The sequence below is a fragment of the Ornithorhynchus anatinus genome, chromosome 12 (assembly GCF_004115215.2).
Source record: "Ornithorhynchus anatinus isolate Pmale09 chromosome 12, mOrnAna1.pri.v4, whole genome shotgun sequence".
Classification (NCBI taxonomy): domain Eukaryota; kingdom Metazoa; phylum Chordata; class Mammalia; order Monotremata; family Ornithorhynchidae; genus Ornithorhynchus; species Ornithorhynchus anatinus.
In genome coordinates this window covers 47,235,353-47,259,232 of record NC_041739.1, presented here as the reverse complement: position 1 = coordinate 47,259,232, position 23,880 = coordinate 47,235,353, and the positions used below count along the sequence as shown (strand labels likewise).

The 23,880-nt window shown below is 47.0% G+C and overlaps 1 protein-coding gene across 1 annotated transcript in view; it reads right to left on the bottom strand.

The window, feature by feature from the left end:
- Positions 1-23,880, bottom strand: part of MANBA (mannosidase beta) — a 127,923-nt gene that overhangs the window by 73,262 nt on the left and 30,781 nt on the right. Inside the window, exons 6-8 of the mRNA XM_029076539.2 lie at positions 15,003-15,126; positions 6,773-6,948; positions 3,283-3,393 (exon numbers count right to left, since the gene is read on the bottom strand). Of these exons, the coding sequence (XP_028932372.1) occupies positions 3,283-3,393; positions 6,773-6,948; positions 15,003-15,126 (411 nt within the window). The remainder of the gene's footprint in view (positions 1-3,282; positions 3,394-6,772; positions 6,949-15,002; positions 15,127-23,880) is intronic.

Here is a 23,880-nt window from a genome sequence, read left to right as displayed (position 1 = left end):
GAACCAAGAGAGGAGAGAGTCAGTGAAGCTAAGGTTAGATAAAAAAAATTCAGAAAGGGGTGGTCCAGAGGGTTACGATAAAGTAGAGGCTGTCAGATTTTGGTGAGATTTTGATTACTTTAGAAAGGTCTTTTTCCATGGAGTGAAGGAGGTGAAAGCCAGATTTTAGAGGGGATGAAGGAGGAAATTAGAGGAGAAAAGTAGAGACAGTGGGTGTAAAATACTCTCATGTTTGGAGAGAAATGGTAGGGGAGAGGTAGGGTGGTCACTGGAGGGGTCAAGGGAGTTTTTTTAGGATAAGAGTTGTATAAGCATAATGGAAAGAACCAGGGGAAAAGCCATTGGAAAGTGAACTGGTTGAAGATGGCAGTCAAGGAGGGAAGAAAGGGGGGTGAGTATTTTAATAAGGTACGAAGGGATGGGGTTAGAAGCACAGGATGGGGGTTAGATTTAGAGAGAAGACAAGAAATATCTTCTTGAGATACTGCTGGGATTAGAGGAAGAGTTAAAGAGGGCAAAGGAGGATGGGAGATTGGAGAGAAGCAAGGGAGATTTTTAGGGAGATCATGACTGATGGTTTCAATTAAATTGATGAAGTAAGTGGCCAGGTCACTAGGGGAAAGAGATGATAGCGGGGTGGGAAGCAGGAGGTTTGAGGAGGGTGTTAAATGTCTGGAACAACTGGTGGGGGCAATGGGTAGGGGACTGAATTAGGAAGGAGAAGTATTGTTGTCAGCCACAAGAGAGGGCTGTACTGAAGCGGGTGAAAATGATTTTAAACTGGAGGAGGTCAGGTATGCCTGGATTTCTGCCAAGAATGCCCCACAGCTCGAGCATAGAAGTGGACGAAGCAGATTGCGGAGGTGATCCGGCCCTGCTGGTTAGTGCTATGAGATTGGTAGAGAGACAGGGGAGCAAGAGAGTTGAATTCACTAGACAGTGTGGGGTTGCAGTATCCATCAGTCCATCATTCTCCCTATTGTCAAAACCCCACAAAAATCATACCTCCTCCAAGAAGCCTTCCCTGACCAACTCTCCACTCCCCACCCTATTCACCCTCGCCTCTGGGTTACTCTTGCTCCCGGGCGAATACCCCTTAAACCTTTTAATATTACCCCTCAGCCCCACAGCCCTTAGGTATATACCCCTATACTTTGCTATTTCCCTCATCTGTAATTTAAAATCTGTCTCCCACATTAGGCTGCTAAACCCCTCGAGGGCAGGGATCAGGTCTCCCCATTGTATTGTACTCTCCCAAGAACTCGGCACAGTGCTCTGCATACAGTAAGCACTCAATAAATATCATTGATTGATTGACTTGCCCTACCTCTGATGTGTTTTCTCAGCTGTAAAATGGGAATGAAATGGCTGTTCTCACTCTCAGGCAGAGCTCTATTTACCCCAGCATTTATTCATTCATTCATTCAATCGTATTTATTGAGCACTTACTGTATGCAGAGCGCTGTACTAATCGCTTGGGGAGTACAATATAACAACACAAAGACACATTCTTGCCCACATGGAGCTCACAGTTCTAGAGGGGGAGACAGACATGAATATAAATACATTTAGTACAATGCTTGGCAAGTGTCACAATTATTACAACCAATGGTATTTATCAAGCACTTACTGTGTGCAAAGTACTGTACTAAGCACATGGGAAAGTACAATATAGCTCAATGGAAGCATTGAGGCAATTATCTGTACCATTTAAGCTGCAGACTGTTTTGAGGGGAAAGAGAAGAGGACTTTGGATCGACTGTCAGGACCAGATAATGCATACATTTTGCTTCCCTTCGTACTTGGTAAACCTGGTCCTAAATTCACCACCATTTAAAGCAAAGGTAAAATAAAACCTCAACCTCTTTAATACACAGAAGGACCACTGACTTCCAAATGCTCTAACCAGAACTGGATGAAGAAGCATGGTGGGGGGCCCGGGGGACCGTTACAAAACTGTCATGTCACTTTCAGTGCACTGGTACAGCCAGCTTCAAACCGCCGCCCTCTCCCCGGGTTGGAATTTCCACTCCTCCGGCCCAACTCCCCTAGCTGGAGGGGCACACTGCTCCGGGGAAAAGCCGTGGCCAGGCAGCAATTCGAGGCAACAGTGACACTAAGGGACACAGGACCGACCGTGAGGATGTTCCTCTAGAGTCAAGGGAGGCGCTCAGTGCTAATGCCACCTAACCAGACCACTGGTGTCATCTACACAGCACCAAAGGAACCGATGCTCCCTCGGGTTTCCAGCCACGGGATGAAGCCACTGTTTTGGCCTTCAGAGCTCTTCGGGCAAGTAATTACGGTATGTGTCAAGCGCTTCTACATGCCAAGTACTGGGGTAGCTTCAACCTGATCAGGTTGGACACAGTCCCTGCCCTACACAGTCTAAGGCGAGGGAGGAGGATTAATTAAAGCCCCAAAAGCTTCTGAATGAAGCTGAAAGACCCTAAACCAGACCCTCCAGGGTTAGCTCTTTAAAGTCCATCTGCCCCCCCTCGGCCCAACAACCCCAGCCTGTTGCCTGGCTCCACCATCTCTCAGTCTCTGCACTTGTTGACAAAAAGCTGCAACCTATGATTCAGCCTGTCAGAGCAAATTGTCCTGCCAGGCCCTCCCTTACACATAGCCTCCAGTCCAGCCTCAAGCCCTCTGGACATGCAAAGCTCAGCTCCTAAGGTGGTTGCCTCTGCCATTATACAGGTTTAAAAGATTCCTCAGGAGTTACATTCCTGGGCATAAGCAAAAACATAGTGTTTCTGGACTCTCCCCACCGTGAACGCTGGGATGGGTAAAGTTACACCACCTGATGCCTTGGGCTTTCCATTAAATTGTGGGGCTTTTTCATGTTTGACTTCTTCCCTGAAAGAAAATATGAGGAGTTTGCAAGCTTAAGTGAATGACCTCTTTCAAAAACTAGAGAATGCTTTTATCAACAGAATTCCTTGAAGTGTTAGCGAACTCCCAACTGACCAGAGCCAATTCAGTCTGTAAGGCATTAGGTTATTAAGTCACATACAAAAATGTTTAAGGAGGGGTTCTGTTTTTTTCTATCCACAAAACCTCCTACAGTTTTCATGAAAACCTTTTTTAATTCAAAGGTCGGTCTTCTGGGGTGCTGGCTTTATGCTCCTTCCAGACGTGAAGAGTTGGACGGTTTGCCAGCCAAGAGCCAGGCTCCTCTTCTGAGCTCCTGATGGCCTTCTGACGGCCACCAAGTTTACCCGGGAAGCAAAATTTTACCCAAGACACATTTGCATAAATGAAAAACACTTCCATTACCTTAGCCTCCTTTTCAATCCTGTAGCCTCCTTCTAGCTTAAAAACAACCCAAATTTTGTAACCCGTTTGGTTTCCGTGTCCACTGGGCCACCAAGACTCCACTGAAACATTCTGCGGGGGGGAAAAAAAAGACACACAGACTGTTCTCAAGATGGGATCTAGGTAAATTTTCAAAACAGAAAAAGTCACCTGCCCTTTGTTTACAGCACTTTCATCTGACTTGTGCAACATGCTTTGGGGAAAAGTCATGGTGGGACTAGACAGAGAAGGGGACAGGACAGTGCTTCTGTTGGGGTTTGAGTACACTGGGGTGCCGTTCTTGAACTTTGCCCCCAGGAAAACAATACCAAGTTAAGCCGTGAATGACAAGTGATAAAACTTTACAAGTGAAAGGAACTAATGCCCCAAGTCTCCAGATTCTAGAATGCCACATATCAGACATTTATGTCCTAAATCTTGTTTGACCCTAAACAGAGACACAAGGAAAGAGAAGAAGAGAAAGTGGAGTAGCTCACAACTAATTAACTAATGGTGTCCCTGTGGGTAGGAGATGACTCGACAGCATAAGACAACAATTTATTGAGTGCTTACTGTGAGCAGAGAGCATTACATGATAGAGTTGGTAGAAACAATCTCTGCCCACAAGAACCTTACAGGTTAGACTGGGAGACAGATGTTAAAATAAACTTCAGAAAGGGGAAGTGCCATGGCATGAGGGTGGGGTAAACATGGAGTGGTTTGGTCATGGAAGCCTTCTTAGAGGGGATGTGATTTTATTAAGGTTTTGAAGTAGGGCAGGGTACTTCTCTGTCAGGTATTAAGGGGGTGGGAGTTCCAGGCCAGTGAGAGGACGTAAGCAAGAGGTCAGCGTTGAGGCAGATGAGATGGAGGCAGAGTGAGAAGACTGCCTGAGTGACCCCTGTGGAGCCATATCACGGGCTGCCTCAGCCCTTCACCTTAGGCTCAGGGTACTGAATCTCACTCCAAAAGAAAACCCACTCATCAGATCACACTGTTCACTGTACTTTATAGATTTATTCCACAGGGTCCAATGAGAAAGTCTCCAGGTTTTCCATCATCAATCAATCAATGGTATTTACTGAATACTTACTGCATGCAGAGCAACTGTTCTATACACGTGACCTGGTGGGAAGAGCATGGGCCTGGAAATCACAGGGCCTGCGTTTTAATTCCTGCTCTGACACTTGTCTGCTATGTGACCTCGGGCAAGTTGGTTTCCTCATCTGTAACATGGGGATTAAGTCCTACACCCTCCTACTTAGACTGAAAGTGCACTGTGGGACAGGGACTGTGTTCAACATAATTACTGTGTATCTACCCCAATGCTCGGCACACAGTAAGCACTTCACAAGTACCATAATTATTATAATACAACAGCCCTCTCTAGACTGTAAATTCGTTGTGTGCAGGGGTGTGTCTACTTTACTGTTATACTGTACTCTACCAAGCGCTTAGAACAGTGCTCTGCACACAGTAAGCATACACTAAGTACCACTGATTGATGTACATATCCATAATTTATTTATTTCTATGTCTGTCTTTCCCTCTGGACTTTAAGCCTGTTATGGGCAGGGAACATATCCACCAACTCTGTTATACTGTACTCTCCCAAGCGCTTAGTACACTGGTCTCCACACAGTAAGTGTTCAGTGAATACGACTGAGTTGGTAGACCTGTTCATTCATGCATTCAATAGTATTTATTGAGCGCTTACTATGTGCAGAGCACTGTACTAAGCGCTTGGAACGTACAAATCAGCAACAGATAGAGACAGTCCCTGCCCATTGATGGGCTTACAGTCTAATCGGGGGAGACAGACAGACAAAAACAATAGCAATAAAATCAAGGGGATAAACATCTCATTAAAACAATAGCAATAAATAGAATCAAGGTGATGTACATCTCATTAACAAAATAAATAGGGTAATGAAAATATATACAATTGAGCGAACCAGCACAGTGCTGAGGGGAGGGGAAGGGAGAGGGGGAGGAGCAGAGGAAAAGGGAGGAAAAGAGGGCTTAGCTGAGGGGAGGTGAAGTGGGGGGTAGAAGGGGAGCAGAGGGAGCAGAGGGAGAAGGGGAAGCTCAGTCTGGGAAGGCCTCTTAGAGGAGATGAGCTCTAAGTTTTGAAGGGTTTTGAAGAGGGGAAGAGAATTAGTTTGGCGTAGATGAGGAAGGAGGGCATTCCAGGACAGCGGGAGGACGTGGCCCAGGGGTCGACGGCGAGATAGGCGTGAAGGGGGGGTGGTGAGGAGGTGAGTGGCAGAGGAGTGGAGCGTGCGGGGTGGGCAGTAGAAAGAGAGAAGGGAGGAGAGGTATGAGGGGGCAAGGTGATGGAGAGCCTTAAAGCCTAGAGTGAGAAGTTTTTGTTTCGTGAGGAGGTTTATAGGCAACCACTGGAGGTTTTTAAGAAGAGGAGTGACATGCCCAGAGCGTTTCTGCAGGAAGATGAGCCGGGCAGCGGAGTGAAGAATAGACTGGAGCGGGGAGAGACAGGAGGAAGGGAGATCAGAGAGAAGGCTGACACAGTAATCCAGCCAGGATATTATGAAAGCCTGTAACAATAGCCGTTTGGGTGGAGAGGAAAGGGTGGATCTTGGTGATATTATAAAGGTGAGACCGGCAGGTCTTGGTGACGGATTGGACCTGTTCCCTGTCCACAGAAAGCTTACAGAGAAGAAGACAGACATTAATATAAATCACAGATGAGTGTAAGTGCTGCAATTATGCCGCTTAATAAGCACTGGGGTAGATAGTAATAATAATAATAATAATGGTATTTGTTAAGCACTTAACTATGTGCCAGGCACTGTACTAAGCACTGGGGTGGATACAAGCAGATCGGTAGATATACAGTCAGATCAGATAGAGCCCCTGTCTTGCCCACCTATCCCTCTCTAGGAAAACCTCTTCATCCCAATCCTGAAGTTTATATTGGTATAGTAAAGGCTAATGAAAATAGGACCAAAAACACTCCTTTTTCTTTAAAAAAAAAAAAAATACTTCCAGCCCATCTTCCAGTCACTGAGGCTCATGTCTCCAATGCCACAGGAAACTAAAGAGATAATTGTGTTTTCTGAATCCATATACAGAGACTGTTAAATTCTTCACACTACCTCCATCTCTTGCTAATCTTTGAAGGATCCATAGGATCCAATAGGATCCATTTGGAGCAAGAGCACAATTCCCCTATCTCCATGAAGGTGTGATGTAAAGGGGAAGAAAACAAACCTGAAGGGGCATCACCTTCGCCAGCCTTTGAAACCAAAAATAAATCATTTGGCAGCTAGGGATCAATGGTAGCTATTGAGCGATTTGTGTGTGTGAAGTACTGTTCTAAACGCTTGGACGAGTACCATATAACAGAGTTAGTAGAAACCTTCCCTGCCCACAAGGAGTTTAGAATGGAAGGGAGACAGAGAATAAATTATAAATATGGACAGGCCTCCACCCCACCGGCTCCCCTCACCTTGTTGACATTCAAGAGCAGCTCCACACTGGTTTCCCTGGGGCGGAGCTGAATGTCGTAAGTCTGCTGGGTCTGTAGCTGAGGCATGTTCACAGTCACTTGACCACCAAACGGCTCTGCACTCACGACGTCAAAAATAGACTCTATCAGAAGTCTCCATTCCCTGGCAAGGCTCACTATCGGTAAAAAGAGAGGGTGGAAAGAAAACAAAGCGGGGCAGATAAGAGTCAAATGCTATTCACATGTTCTCTGACTCACTGAGGGTAAAACAAAAGCTTCTTCTGACCTTGTGGCTTTCCTGGCAAACTAAGCCTTACCAGGGACACACATTTAAACTCTCACCTCTTCACTCTCAAGGACCCACACACAGTTCAACAATTCACTCAGGAAACCACCCGATTAGGCAGTTATTGCAGTTGATAACCTCATCTACAACCCTTAAACTTCCCTGACCTCCCCATGAACCCCGTCCCAGCCCTCCAGTCAACCCATCCCTGTCCCCTCTTCTCAGCGCCAACGTATCGGCTCACTCCCATCCCCCTCCTCACTCTCCATACCATCCTCTCCCTCTGTACCCTGCCCTCCACCCTGGCCACAGCCTCAGCCAAGTGTAGGCCGCAGAACGCCCGTTCCATCATGAGAAAGCTTCCCTTCTTGCTTTACCTGTTCACTGTTTCTCCTTGCCATCACTGAAACCTAGCTCTCCCCAGGTGACACAGCTTCCCCAGCTGCTCTCTCTAGAGAGGGCCTCATCTTCAACCATTCCCCCAGACACACTGGGGAAGGGGGAGGAATCGGCTTCCTTCTTGTTCCCCGGTGCCACTTCCGCACCATTCCACCTCCCCATCCCTTTCTTTCCCTTCCTTCGAAGCCCCCATCCACTTCTTACCCAACTCCAGATACTAGTCACAGTCATTTACTGCCTCACCAAGCCCCACCTCCAGCTTTTTGAACCATTTTGCTCTCTCTCATATTCCATCTTTCTCCATCCCTACATTGATACTTGGGGACTCACCAACTCACCTACTTGGACACTCACTTGATCTCACCATCTCTAGTCACTGTACAATCTCTACCCTCACCAAATCCCACTGACCACAACCTTCTCACTTGCCTTCTCGCCCACACACCTCCTCCTTGCAAATATGTCCTGTTCTTCCACGCAGACCGCCGATCTTTTGACCCCGTCCAATTTTGTCAAATCAGCAGCATGGCTTAGTGGAAAGAGCCTGGGCTTGGGAGTCAGAGGTCATGAGTTTGAATCCCAGCTGTGCCACTTGCCAGCTGTGTGACTGTGGGCAAGTCACTTAACTTCTCTGTGCCTCAGTTACCTCATCTGTAAAATGGGACTAACTGTGAGCCTCACATGGGACAACCTGATGACCCTGTATCTCCCCCAGCGCTTAGAACAGTGCTCTGCACATAGTAAGCGCTTAACAAATACCAACATTTTTATCATGCCCCACTTAGCCTCCATACCATTCCTCCTCTCGATGACCAAATCGACACACTCAACACCACTCTACCGAACTCGACTCACTCGCTCCCCTGTCCCTTCAAATATACCACTAACCTGCATCCCTGGATCACCTCCGTAGCCCACTTCCTTCTCTATTGTACACAAGCCGCAGAGCACTGACGGCGGAAATCTAGATGTCAGGCCAGCCTCATCTTCATCATTGCATGCTTTAACTCTATTTCCTCTGTCTGGCAAAATTATTTCTCTATCCTTATTGACACCCACGACCATTAGTCTCACCAACAGTTCCAGATGCTTAACTCCCTCCTCAACCACCCCCCAATCTCTTGCCCTTACCTGGTCACATACTTTGAGAAAATTGAAACCATTATGTATGATCTCCGTAAAATCTCCCCTGTTCCTTTCCAGTCCCTCCCTCCTCCTGCACATTCAACTCTCCAATCTATCACAGTGGTATCTCAAGAGGGGATCTTCCTTCTCTCAAAACCCACTTACTCCACCTGTGAATCTAACCCCAACCTTTCACACCTTATCAAAACACTTGCTCCCTTTCTTCTTCCCTCCCTTACCACCATCTTCAACTGCTCACTCTCCAACGACTTCTTCTCCATGGCTTTCAAACATGTATATCCCACAGCTCCCTCCAGTTATCACCCCATCTCCCTCCTACCATTCCCCTCCAAACTCCTTGAGTGAACTGTCTACACCCAATGTCTCAAGTTCTTCTTCAATTCTCTCCTGACCTCCTCCAATCTGGTTTCCGTCCCCTTCCCTCTACACAATGCGCCCTCACAAAGGCCACAAATGATCACCTTCTTACCAAATTCAATGGCCTCTATTCCATTCTAATCCTCCTCTACCCTCGGCTGCCTTCCACACTGTCGACCACCCCCTTCTCCTGGAAATATTATCCAACCTTGGCTTCACTGACTCTGTCTTCTCCTAGATTTTCCTCCTATCCCTCCGGCCACTCACTCTGTCTCTTTCGTGGGCTCATCATCTGACTCCCACCCCTTAACTGAGGGAGTCCCTCAAGATTCAAATCTGGGTTCCTTTCTCTTCTCCATCTACACCCATTCCCGCGGAGCAGTCATTGGCTCCCCTGGTTTCAATTACCACTTCTATGCAGATGATTCCCAAATCTACAATCTCTAGCCCTGATCTCTTTCCCTCTCTGCAGGCTCACATTTCTCCTGCTTTCAAGACATCTATACTGGGATGTCGTCATGTCACCTCAAACTTAAGATGTCCAAAACCGAATTCCTCATCTTCCTACCAAACCCTGTCCTCCCTCTGACTTTCCCATTACTGTAGACAGCACCTCCATCCTTCCCGTTGCACAAACCCGTAACCTTGGCATTATTCATGACCCCTCTTTCTCATTCAACCCACATATTCAATAAATCACTAAATCCTGTCGGCCCCACCTTCACAACATTGCTAAAATCTGCCCTTTCCTCTCCATCCAAACTGCTACCCCGTAAATACAGTCACTCATCCTATCCCGCCTGGATTACCAAATCAGCCCCATTGCAGACCTTCCAGCCTCCTGCCTCTCCCCACTCCAGTCCCTACTGCACTCTGCTGCCCAGATCATTTTTCTACAAAAACGTTCAAGACGTCACCTGGCTCCTCAAAAAACTCCTGTTGTTGCCCATCCACTCTACATCAAACAAAAACTCCTCACCATTTAACTCCTCACCATTACCTTGGCCCCTCCTTCCTCACCTCGCTACTTTCCTGCAACCCAGCCCACACACTTCACTCCAGTAATGCTAACCTTCTCACTGTGCCTCCATCTCGCCACTGACCCTTCGCCCACGTCCTGCCTCTGGTCTAGAACGCCCTCCCTCCTCAAATTCGACGGATATTTGCTCTCCCCACCTTCAAAGCCTTATTGAAGGCACATCTCCTCCAGGAGGCCTTCCCTGATTAAGCCCCCTTTCCTCTTCTCCCATTCCCTTCTGCGTCGCATTGACTTGCTCCTTTAGTTCTTCTCCCCTCCCAGGCCCACAACACTTATGTACATACCTGTAATTTATTTATATTAATGCCTGTCTCTTTGCCTTTAGACTGTAAGCTCGTTCTGGGCAGAGACTGCGTCTGTTTATTGTTGTACTGTACTCTCCCAAGCACTGAGTCCAGTGCTTTGCACACAGTAAGCGCTCGATAAATATAAATGAACTCAAAGGGGTGAACTTCACCATCAATGGGGTCTTCTTCAAATATGAAGATCACATTTGGAAATGATTTTTAAACACCATACACCAGGATCACGTAATCAGAGTTATACGGAGACATGGCTGAAGATTACAGAACTTCCCAGAACTTCTCTGGGGCGTTGTCTAGAACCCAACCAGTGTTAGCAGAAATGCTCCTGCACTTGATGGACCTCAAGATTTTTCTCCCAGACCCTGAGGTCCACTTAAGGGACACTGCTTTTTCTTGCCTTGGAGCTTTCTGCACCAGCCACAAACCACCTCTCTGACTTAGAAGAGGACTCATTCATAAAGGTACCATCCCAGAAGCCAAGGCTAAAGTTTCACAAATCACTCCTGCCTGACCTCGCCTCTGCCACTGTACTGAAGAGACTGATTATTGGCAATAATAATAATTATGGTATGCTATGTCCCAAGAAGTGTACTAAGCACTGGGATAAACACAAGATAATCAAGCTGGATGCAGTACCTGTCCAAAATGGGGCTCACAGTCTAGGTAGAAGAGAGTAAGATTGAATCCCCATTTTGTGGGTGAGAAAATCGAGGACCAGAAAAGTGATCTGCTCAAGGTCACAAGTCAGGCAAGGAGCAAAGCCGGGATTAGAACCTTTGACTCCCAGGACCATGGTCTGATTTTGTTTTTGCAGACCACTACACAAAACATAAAACAAAGTAAACAAAAAAAGTAGGCAGATGATCTTTTCCTTTTGAAATGGACATATAACTGATTCCTATTTGTCTTCTGCTTCTGTCCTGTCTGTTCTGTCTTTGGGAGGCAGCATGGGAGCCAGGAAACCTGGGTTCTAATCGCAGTTCCATCATTTGCCTGTTATATAACCTTACACGGGTCACTTAACTCCTCTATGCGCCAGTTTCTTCATTTGTAAAAATGGGGCTAAGACACTCGTTCTCCCTCCACCTTAGTCTGTGAGCACCACATGGGACAGAACTTGTGTCCGTTTCACTTATCTACCCCAGCACCAGTTCAGTGCTTGGCACATAGTACAATCTCAACAAATACCTCAATTCTTATTCATCATTCTGCCAAGGACCTCTGACATAAGAGTGCATTTTCCAGATGTCTCATTAAACTGTTTTTAAACAACAAGTTCTCTCCCAATAGCCAAATACCAACAGCCAAGGTCTTTTCACTTATTCCCATCTGAGGGAAGAACATTGTTCTTTATCAGACAAACTATTTCCCACCAGCTCTATTCCTGTCTCCCCAGATAGCTTTCAGTGCTCTTCCTACCTCTGCACAGAGTAAGAGCTCAACAACAAGACTGGGAACTTGTTGTAGGCAGGAATGTGTCCGTCTGTTGTACTGTACTCTCCCAAGCACTCAGTACAGTGCTTTGCACACAGTAAGCGCTCAATAAATATGACTGGATGAATGAATTACGATTGAATGGATGAATGAACTACCACTGATTGACTGACTGAGTGATCTCCTCAACAGTGATAGGAGAACCAAACCAAAAGTGTTCTGCCATCGGTAAGCACACCACGGGACTACTGGGAAGTTACGTGCACCACATCTCAAGATTGACCAGAGATGGAGATGTTACAGAGAAGGTCACCAAGATGACCTCCGTGGTGGAAGGAGCAGACTATGTGTCTGAGGATAGGCTGGACAAAGGAAGAGTGAGAAAGTCACGAGAGAAGTCTACAAATCATGAAGGTGGTGGGCTGGGTGAACACGCAATTGGCTGCAATACGGGGAGTCAGGAGACCTAGGTTCTAATCCTGGCCCTGTTCATAGCCCTGTGAACCTGAAGCCTTCTGCAGCTCTGAATGCCAAGAAGGATCCTAACTGTTGGACTCCCAGGAGATGTGGGGCAGGGAACGTGCTTACCAACTCTATTGCACTATACTCTCCCAAATGTTTAGTTAATAATGTTAATAATAATGTTGGTATTTGTTAAGCGCTTACTATGTGCAGAGCACTGTTCTAAGCACTGGGGTAGATACAGGGTCATCAGGTTGTCCCACGTGAGGCTCACAGTTAATCCCCATTTTACAGATGGGGTCACTGAGGCACAGAGAAGTTAAGTGACTTGCCCACAGTCACACAGCTGACAAGTGGCAGAGGCGGGATTCGAACTCATGACCTCTGACTCCCAAGCCCGTGCTCTTTCCACTGAGCCACGCTGCTCTGCACACAGTAAGCGCTCAATAAATACCACTGACGATGAGGAGGGGGGAAGAGAGGCGGGACTAAGGGGAAGAGTGGGGAGGAGGAAAAGAAAGAGACGGGGGAAGGGAAAGAATGAGTGGGGGAGTGTGTGTTCGTCAAATGCTACAGTCATGTGGCAAGTGACTAGAGGGATTGTCCTGCTGACTCACTGTTTGCTTATTCTCTTCCAGAACCGATCCTTAGGGAACGCTGGACCCCAGTTCCAGGTGAGAATGTTGGTCTGGCGGGTGTGGACGCGAGCCAAGAGTCCAACAGCTGGCCGAGACGGCTCTGCCCCGCTCCTCAGCACAAACGCTTTCTGCAGATCTTCCAGCTCCCTCTGGCTCCGGCGCAAGGCTATTTCTGGAAATCTTAAGCTATCCAATGACTGCCCGCTTCCATTTTTAGTTCACTACAATATCTTTATTCACAGATAGAGGTTGGAAAGGACAACACCAGGTAACCCATAGCCTTTCCTGGTTGTGTTAACTTTTGAACTCCTGTTAAAAAGAGTGTAGGGGACAGTTACCACAACCATTACTGGGCCCAGGAAAGTCAAAAATAAAATGTAGCTAGCAGATCAAGAAAGAAACATCACCCTAATAATCTGCTCCTTGAGGCGATCAACCCTTGTACAGTTATTATCACCAACCCTGCTCTTTGGCTCTCAATCACAGCACTTCATTAGGTTTGCAGTAGCCATCCACACTTAAGAAAGCGAGGACGACCTCATTCCCCTACTTCCCCTTATTTCTTTCTGAAAAACAGAAAAAAAAAGCCTTGCTCTCAAGACACTGACAATATCCTAAATAAATTCACCTTTAAATGTGGTAAGGCAAGGAAAAGCAAAAGGGTGATTTCATGGGATTCTCAGATATGGAACCTGAAAGCCTAAGATCCACATGTAATTCATTCATTCATTCAATCGTATTTATTGAGCGCTTACTGTGTGCAGATCACAGTACTAAGCACTTGGAATGTACAATTTGGCAACAGATAGAGACAATCCTTGCCCAAGAACAGGCTCACAGTCTTAAAGGAGGAGACAGACAACAAAACAAGTAGTCAGCATCAGTATCATCAAGATAAGTAGAGCAATAAATAACATTTACAAATATACACAAGTGCTGTGGGGAGGGGAAGGGGGTAGAGCAGAGGGAGGGAGTAGGGGGAATGGAGAGGGGAGGAGGGGCAGAAGAAAAGGGAGGGCTCAGACTGGGAAGGCCTCCTGGAGGAAGTGAGCTCTCAGTAAGGCTTTGAAGAGGGGAAGAGTTAGTTTAGCAGCTGTGAGGAGGGAGGGCATTCCAGGTCAGCGGTAGGACATGGGCCAGGGGTCGACAGCGGGAGAGGCAAGAATGAGGCACCGTAAGGAGGTTAGCGGCAGAGGAGTGGAGTGTAGGGGGTGGGCTGGAGAAGGAGAGAAGGGAGGTGACGTAGGAGGGGACCAGGGGATGGATAGTTTGAAGCCAAGAGTGAGGAGTTTTTGTTGCATGCGAAGGTTGATAGGCAACCACTGGAGGTTTTTGAGGAGGAGAGTGACATCATGTTTCTGTAGAAAGATGATCCCGGCAGTGGAATGAAGAACAGACTGGAGCGGGGAGAGACTGGAGGATGGCGGATCAGAAAGGAGGCTGATGCAATAATCCAGTTGGGATAGTATGAGAGCTTGTACCAGCAAGGTAGCAGTTTGGATGGAGAGGAAGCCATCTCTTTAGAAAGCAGCTCTGACACCTAGCCTGAAGTAGAAATGTAAGCCTGATAGTTCTGATTTGGGAAACCGATCCTAACTGTAAACCTACTGTTTACTCCCTTACTGTTTTCGTGGCTTAGTGGAAAGAGTTCGAGCTTGAGAGTCAGAGGTTGTGGGTTCTAATCCCGGCTCTGCCATTTATCAGCTGTGTGACTTTGGGCAAGTCACTTAACTTCCCTGGGGCTCAGTTACCTCACCTGTAAAATGTGGACTAAGATTGTAAATCCCACGTGGGACAACCTGATTACCTTGTACCTACCCCAGAGTTTAGAAGCTTAGAACGGTGCTTAACACATAGTAAGCGTTTAACAAATGCCATCATCATCATCCCCAGCCCTTCTATATAGTAGGTGCTAAACAAATACTGACAGATCTACCTCCATTTACAAGTCTTCACATGGCCTAGAGCAAGAGGCTTAAAACTTCAGGTCTCCAGACGAGAAACAAAAACTGTCAGCTAGCTCTTCATCGACGAATGAGTAGGGATAAGGATAAGGAGACGGGAAGGTTAGAGAATGTTCATCACTATAAAAGTACAAAGTCATAATAAGTATTGGTCTGGACATCCAGTGAAGAAAACAAGATAGAACATTCTCTTGGCTTACCGTAAAAGGGAGTAAAAGTCAAGTACTTCAGGTTGCAAATATTGTAAGCTTCTATCCTAACATCCTTCCAGATGCCTTGAGTGGGAAAGGCAGGACCCCAGTCCCAGCTAAATGAACACTGCTCCTGCAATCCCAAAAAACAAAAAATTAATATTTGGACTAACTAACCAAACTAACTCTCTTCCCCTCTTCAAAGCCCTACTGAGAGCTCACCTCCTCCAGGAGGCCTTCCCAAACTGAGCTCCTTTCCCTCTGCTCCTCCTCTCCTCCCCCCACCCTCTGCTCTTCCCCCTTCCCCTCCCCTCAGCACTGTGTATATTTGTATATACTATTTATTACCCAATTTATTTTGTTAATGGGGTGTATATCTCCATGATTCCATTTATCTTGATGATGTTGTCTTGTTTTGTTTTGTTCTATTTCACTTTGCTGTCTCCCTCGTTTAGACTGTGAGCCCATTACTGGGCAGGGATTGTCTCTATCTGTTGCCAGATTGTACATTCCAAGCGCTTAGTACAGCGCTCTGCACATAGTAAGCACTCAATAAATACTACTGAATGAATGAATGAATGAATTCTGGGCATGTAGTTTTTCTTAAACAGGGTTTATGTTTTTAAGTCACATGTTTTCTGTATATAACTTGAATGTCCCAATGAAAAACTCGAGTTGTACCATAGTTTACAGTTTGTTTGGGTTTCTTAATTGGAGCTAATCAAATAAAAATCCAGCTGTTACCTTCCCTCCATCCTGAATTATCTCTGTTCCTATTTTGGATTGTTATAACATTTAAATGCAAAGATTGTTTTTAAACCCAGAAATTCGGGGTACTGTATTCCCAAGTAGTTTGAGAAACCTGGCTCTACCACTTTCCACTTCCCTTACTACAAATATAGTCAATTCTGCCATTAAGGGAATTTTCATTATATATTTTAGTTAGAAGCTGTTAAGGAATCTGAGGCATTTTCCCCACAATATGGGTCTGTCCGAATACAAGGATTTCAGCGTGGGCCGGTGGAAAGAGTACAGAATAGGGAGTCAGGACACTTAGCTTCTAATGCCGGCTCTGCCGATTGCTATTTGATCTTGGGCAAGTCACTTAAATTCACTGGGCCTCAATTTCCTCAACTGTTAAATGAGGATCTAAATGACTGTTCTCCTGCCGCCTGAGACTGTGAGCCCCATGTCGGGTAGGGACTACTGGGTCAGATCTGACTGAGTCCTATCGATATGTGCTCACTATGTGCTTCCCACAAAATAAGCTCTTAACAAATACCACTGAATGGTTTATACAAACATCAGTCACATGTGAGTACTGCAATGCAGTTTTCTATAACAGAAGGTTCTTTGGGAGCACAACCTCGAGTTCGACAACTGACAGTTCCGCAGCCCTCTGTCCCGATTTCTGCAAGGACCCTCATTTCTAAATTTAGAAACTGACAAACTAGAGGCAAGGCAGACTCGATGCTGGGCTAGAGAGCCCTCTGTTAACTGGAAATCCACTGACTGATCGAGTTGCAAGGATTCCTTCTGGGACACCAACCCTGGCACATCAAGTTCAATGGCAGGGACATCCAGTTCTTAGAAAACCGTTTAGCCTGAAAAGAGGGTTTCTTCTTTGTTTTGGGGGTTTTTTTGGTTTTAAATTGAATTAACAGGCTCGCTCATTTCCAACTAGATGACAGAAACCCGCCAAGGCAACTGACCCCTATCCAAATTGGGAAATTTTGGTTTTGACAACTCTGTTTCCATAAAGACTGAGGCTTTTCTTCGCCCCCCCCAACCCCCCAACCCTGCACTGGATATTTATCCCGAGGCATGAATAAACAGCGTTCTATTACAGGGGAAAAGAGGGAGCCAAAATAGCTATACAGCATCACCATGTTTAAATTGGTTCATGTTCAAATTCTCCATTCCATGCAGCACTCACGAGTCTGGAATGAAAATCACTTTGAGTATTTTATTGAATAACCTTTAAGCATGACTGCTTAATTCCTTTCAGAGAGAAAAAAAAGGGTACTTCCACAAGCCTTCTCGGATTAAGTTATACAGTCCGACATGGTCTAAAAGTCACCCGCAGCCATTCCAGCACTATAATAAGTCTACAGCTGTTCATGTACCTCTTTTTTCCAACATTGATTTCTAAGTGGAGACAACATATCTCTTCCAGTGTTACACAATTTGGAAAGCTTTAATTTCCTGGATTTATAACCGTGAACCGTAGAACTGGATAATCTAGCAACTCTCAGAAAAAAAAAGAAAAGGTAACTAACAAACTAAAATTGAGGAAAGGGCTGACTATATATCAGGGTGTGACAAACTGCCCCAACCACTACCCTAGGCCGGATTCTCACTTTCAGCAAAACTCTCTTGATTCCCTTTAGATATTAACTCTGGTATTTGCTAAGTGGCAACTTTGTGCCAACTACCACGTAAAGCGCAGATTAGACACAGTCCCTATCCCATACGGGGCGCACATCTAAAAAGAAGGGAGTTCAGATATTTAAATCCCCATTTAACAGAGGACACTGAGGCCCAGAAGTCATGCGATTTGCCCCAAGTCACAAAGAGACAAGGGGGCAGTGCCAGGATTAGAACCCAGGCCTCCTGACTCCCAGGCCTGTGATCTTTGCACTAGGCCACACTGCAACTCTGTGGTAAGCTCCTTGATGGCAGAGTTCTGGGATACTAATATTATCGCATTTTTCCAAGGGTTCTATTCAGTGCTTTGCACACAGGAAGTGCCCAGTGAATTCTACTGTTAATTCCCTACATAACAGGGCATAAAAGGTGCACGAAGGCAGGAATGGCGGTCGGACTGTGAAAGACAGCAGCATCAGTACCAGAGACCCAAGGCGGGGCAGCCCCTCCAGAGCCAGGCGCAAGGGGAAGAGTCGCTGCCTCCTCCCCGCTTTCAGGGGGTCTAGAAGCATGCCAGGAGGAAGGGTCCCTGAGCCCTCCACCCCCTTCTCTTCATCTCAGAGGCCTAAAATGATACCAGAGAGGAGGGCCGTGATCACCCACTTGGCAAGACGGGGCCGAAAATTGAAGCAAAGAGAGGGTTTCCCTAGATCGCCTGACCCGCGATCTAGAATCTCTCCGAGGGAAGGGACGCCGAGCCCTTGGTTCCACCCCCTAAAACTGTGCCAGAGAGAAGGGCCGCCATCCACCCCAGAGCCCACTCGGTAAATCAGGAGGCAAAAACTAAAATAAGAGGAGGATCTCCAGCTCCCCCCATGCCCTTCCCCATCCAGTGCCCCTCACAAAGGAGGCTTAAGGTTGAAAGGAGGGCTACCGACCACCCCAGTGCCTGCTCAGCAAGTGACAGGCCAAAAAATAGAAGAAAAACAGGCAAGAGAAGGTCTCCGCCACCCCCTCCTGCCTCTCCCTTCACCGCAGGGAACCTGGGATCGGAGGGAAGGGATGCTAAGCACCACTACCCCTCCCTTCATCCCAGAGGTCTAGGATCGCACCTGAGGGGAAGGGTCACCCACTGCCCATGGGTGCCTGAGGACTGAGCTAAGAGGAAGGTCATCACCTGCCCCCCCAAGCCCTGCCCCCTGCAGGCCTGGGACTGCCCAGAGGGATCAGCTGTGTGACTTTGGGCAAGTCATTGAACTTCTCTGGGCCTCAGTTATCTCATCTGTAAAATGGGGATTAAGACTGTGAGCCCCATGTGGGACAACCTGATTACCTTGCATCTTCCCCAGAGCTTAAAACAGTGCTTGGCACATAGTAAGTGCTTAACAAATACAATTATTATTATTATTATTATTAAGAGACCCCAGTCCTTCTTGACCTCTCCCCTCTTTACACTAGGGGTTTAGACCTACACTGAGGGAGTGGACCCCAGCACCCTCATTCTTCCCTCCCCCAGTCTGTGCCCTGGGGACTAGGGACTGCAGGAGGAAGGAACCGCCAGTGCCTCACCCCACCATCCCCCACCCCTCCGCACACATGCCCGCCAAACAAGTAGGACAGCGACTCACGAGGGAGATAGCATATCAACAGTCACCCATTAATAACTACGGACCGCTAGAACTGCTTGTCCATTCACACCCACGCAGAGGCTTTAATGACTCCCGAATGGCAGTTCGGAACTTGTGGATTCTCCCCCAGCTGGGAGCGGCTGAGTCGCGGGTCACTTGGTCTAGAGATGGGCTGCTGCAGCTCTGAACTTTCTTTCTCTTAGGCCCTCGTCCCAACATCTCCCCTCCCCTGCCCTGTGAGCCCAACAACCCTCATCCCCCGCCCCCAAGGCCAGCCCCCCTCAGTGCATTCCCATCCAACGCCTCCCCTCCCCTTGTGCCTTCCCATCCCTGTCATCCTGTCCCAGCTCCAACCCTCATCCTCCTTCCCACCGCACTGGCCCTCACCAACTCACCCCCAATTCAACTCCTTCCTACCCCATCCCCAACCCATGCACCCTTCCTACAGTCTCAGCGAAGTGTGGCCTGTGGAAGCCCTGATCTATTATGGTGAAGCTTTCTTCCATCATCGACCTGTCCTCTTCACCATCACTAAAACCTGGCTCTCCCCAAATGACAACTTCCCCTGCCACTCTCTGGGGGTGGGGGGGGGAGGTGCCTCATCTTCTCCCACTCCCTCAGAATCCTGGGAAAGGGGAGGAGCTGGCTTCCTTCTCATTCTCCCATGCCACTTTCACACCATCCCACTTCCCCCATCCCTTTCTTTCTCTTCCTTTGAAGCCCAAATCATCTGCCTCTACCACCCACTCCAACTACTAGGCACAGTCAGCAACTGCCCCTCTCAAGCCCCATCTCCAACTTTCTGAACCATTTTGATCCCTTTCTCCCATTCCTCCCATTCTCCCTCCCTACGTTGGTCCTCAGGGACTTCAATATTCAATTAATGTCCCCAGGGATCCTTCGACTGTTCACCTCCTCTCACTCCTCTACTCCAAGGACCTCCTGCTCTACCCCACCTCACACATTCACCAATTTGGACACACACTTGCCTTTATAATCTCCAGTAACTGTATAATCTCCACCCTCATTGATTCTGAAGTTCCTATATCCACAAACATCCTCCTCACCTGCTTGCTTTCCCATACACCAATTCCCAGTAAATCTGTCCTTTCCCCCTACACAGAGACTTCCGTTCTCCAGTATTTTACAGGCATTTTGTCTCCATACCCAAACTACCTTCTCCTGACACTCTCAACTCCACCGAAATGAACTCTCTTACTCCTCTGCCCTTCCGCCAGTCTCGTACCACTAACCCACAACCCTGGATCAACTCCACAGTACTCTTCCTCCTCTCCTGTGCCTGAGCTGCAGAGGGCTGTTGGAGGAAATCCAGCCTCTCTCTCTCTCTCTGACTTTGTCCCCCTTAAATTTGTTCTTATCTTCTTCAGTTCGGCCCTCTCCACTGCCCGACGACACTACTTCTGCTTCCTCATTCACTCCCATACCCTCTGACCCCACTAGCCGCTCCAGACAATTAACTCCTACCTCCTGTCCCCCCCATCCCCATCATCTCTTTCCCCCAGTGACCTGGGGAAAACTGAATCCATCTGATGTGAGCTCCCTAAAATCTCCCCTGTTCCTCTCCAATCCCCCCTCCTCCTCCCCACTACTCAACTCTTCCTATATTCCCTGCAGTCACTCAAAATGAAATCTCTCATCTTCTCTCTGAATCTAACCTCTCCACCTGTGCTTCTGACCCCAACCCTTCAACCCTTTTTAAAACACTCGCCCCCTCCTTTCTTCCCTCCTTAACTGCTATCTTCAACTGTTCACACTCCAACGGCTTCTTCGTCACTGCTTTCAAAAATGTTTATGTATCCCCAACCCTTCAACCCTTTTTAAAACACTCGCCCCCTCCCTTCTTCCCTCCTTGACTGCTATCTTCAACTGTTCACTCTCTAACGGCTTCTTCGTCACTGCTTTCAAAAATGTTTATGTATCCCCTATCCTAATAAAAACCCTCCCTTAACCCCACCAATTCCCTCCAATTATCACCCTATCTCCCTCCTACCATTTCTCTCCAAACCTCTGAGAGAGTTGTTTCCACCCTGCCTCCACTTCCTATCCTCCAATTCTCTCCTAGAACCCCTCCAATCTGGCTTCTGCCCCTTCACTCCACAGAAACAGCCCTCTCTAAGGTAACCGATGACCTCCTTCTCACCAAATCTGAAAGCCTCTACTCCATCCTAATCCTCCTAGACCTCGCAGCCACTTTTGACACTGTAGACCACGCTCTTCTCCTTGAAACTTTATCCAACCTTGGATTCACTGCCAATGTCCTCTCTTGGTTCTCCTCTTTATCTCTGACGGCTCCTTCTCAGTCTCTTTTGCTGGCTCCTCCTTTGCCTCTCACCCTCTGACAGTACGGGGTCCCTCAAGGCTCAGTTCTAGGTCTCCTTCTAGTCTCTTTTTCCAGCCACTCTCTTGGGAGAATTCATTAACTCCCATGGCTTCAATTACTATCTCTATGCAGATGATTCCCAAATCTAAATCTACCACGCCAACCTCTCTCCTTCCCTGCAATCTCACATTTCCTCCTGCCTTCAAGACATATCTACTTGGATGTCCTGTTGACACCTCAAATTAAACATGTCTAAAACTGAACTCCATATCTTCCCACCCAAACCCTGTCCTCCCCCTGTATTTCCCATCACTGTAGACCACACTATTATCCCCTTCGTCTCACAAGCCCATAACCTTGGCCTTGTCCTCGACGGACCTTTTTCATTCCACCTACATATTCAATCTGTCACCAAATCCTGTCGGTTCTAGGTTCACAACATTGCTAAAATCCACCCTTTCCTCTCCATCCAAACCACTACCATGTTGATCCAAGCACTCATCCTATCCCTCTCTGACTATTGCATCTACTATTTCCAGCCTCTGCTGCATACATCACCTAACAGTAAAAATGTCCAGTCCATGTCTCCCCAATCCTCAAGAACTTCCAAAGGCAGTCCATCTATCGCCACATAAAATTTAAACTCCTTATCATCAGATTTAAAGCACTCAGTCACCCCATCCTATCTCACCTCACTAATCTCCGACTACAGCCCAGCCCGCACACTCTGCTTCTCTGGGGCCAGCTTACTCCCTGTCGCTACTATCTTGCTGCCGACCCCTTTCCCAAATCCTTCCCCTAGCCTGGAACTTTCTCCTCCTCCATAAACACCAGATCACCACCCTCTCCACTTTCAAAGAATAATTAAGGTCACATCATCTCCAAGAGGCCTTCCCTGCTTAAGCCCTTATTTCCCCAGTTCACTCTCCCTTCTGCATTGTTTATGCAGTTGGATCACTGACCTTTGGACATTTAGATATTCATCCCAGCCCCTACCCCACAGCACTTACATACATATCTTTAAATAATTTATTGTAAATTATTCATATTAATGTCAGCTTCCTCCCCCTAGATTGTAAGCTTATTATGGGCAGGGTACATGTTTGCTAATTCCTTTGTACTGTACTCTCCCAAGCACTTAGAACAGTGCTCTGCAGATAATAAGTGCTAAATAAATACCATTGATTGATTGATTGATAACTATGGTATGTGACTAATTTCAGAAAGAAAGAAGGGGGGAAATTGCATTTCACTCCCAACCCACATATTTAAGCCTTCAGGGGAAAGCTTAGATTGTAGGCTCCTTCAAGGGCAGGGTCGATGTCTTACCATTCTTCTGTCTTTCTCCACCCACCTAATGCTGTGTTCTGCGCATATGCAGTAAGCACCATATTGGTGATCAGGACCAATCCTAGGGCAAGGTGAATTGGGGTAATTGCCCAGATCTCTCACCTAAAGGGCACTGTCCCATGTCAGAGGGTGACGGAGGCAATCAAGGAAGGATCAAATCATCTCTAGAATGAATGAACTGAAAGGCTGAACTGGGGTGGGGGAGAGGGAGGAGGAGGAGGAAGGGTGATGGAACCACTCCATTGGAAAGACATCCCAGTTTTTTAAATTGATTTCCATAGGCTACCCTCTGAGCCAACAGCCGGGTGTCAAATGACTTGCCCTGACCCCTGGGCCCTACTATAATTGTGGTTTTTGCCACATACTGTACTAAACCCTGGAGTAGAGACCGGATAATCAGATCACACACCGTCCCTGGTCACACATGGGGTTAATAATCTAAGTAGGAGATAAGGCAGGCATTTATTTCCCATTTTACAGATGAGAGAATCGAAGCACAGAGGAATTAAGTGACAACTGTAGATGGCACCATCCTCCGGCTCACAAGTCCGTAACCTTGGCGTTATCCTCAACTCATCTCTCGTACCACAACCCAATCCACACAATTGACTCCTCTAATGTGAATCTTCTCATTCTGCCTCGATCTCGTCTATCTCACCGCTGACCCCTTGTCCATGTCCTGCCTCTGGCCTGCAACACCCTCCCTTCCTCAAATCCAAAGGGCAATTACTCTCCCCTCCTTCAAAGTCTTACTGAAGGCACAACGCCTCCAAGATGCCTTCCCTAAGCCCCCCTTTCTTCTTCTCCCAATGCCTTCTACAACTCCCCAACTTTCTCCCTTTGTTCTTTCCCCCTCCCAGCCCCACAACTTTTTGTACATATCTTTAATTTTATATTTGTATTAATGTCTGTCTCCCCCATTCTAGACTGTAAACCCTCTGTGGGCAGGGAATGTGACTTTATTCTTGTATGGTACTCTCCCAAGTGCTTATTAAAGTACTCTGCACATAATAAGCTCTTGATAATTATGACTGAATGTCTGAATGAACCCTACAGCACTTAGGTACATATTGGTAATTTATTTATTTATATGAACATATGTCTTCCCCTTCTAGATTGTAAGCTCCTCATAGGCAGGGAATGTGTCTACTAACTCCCTTAAACTGTACTCTCCCAACTGCTCAGTATAGTGTTCTGCACT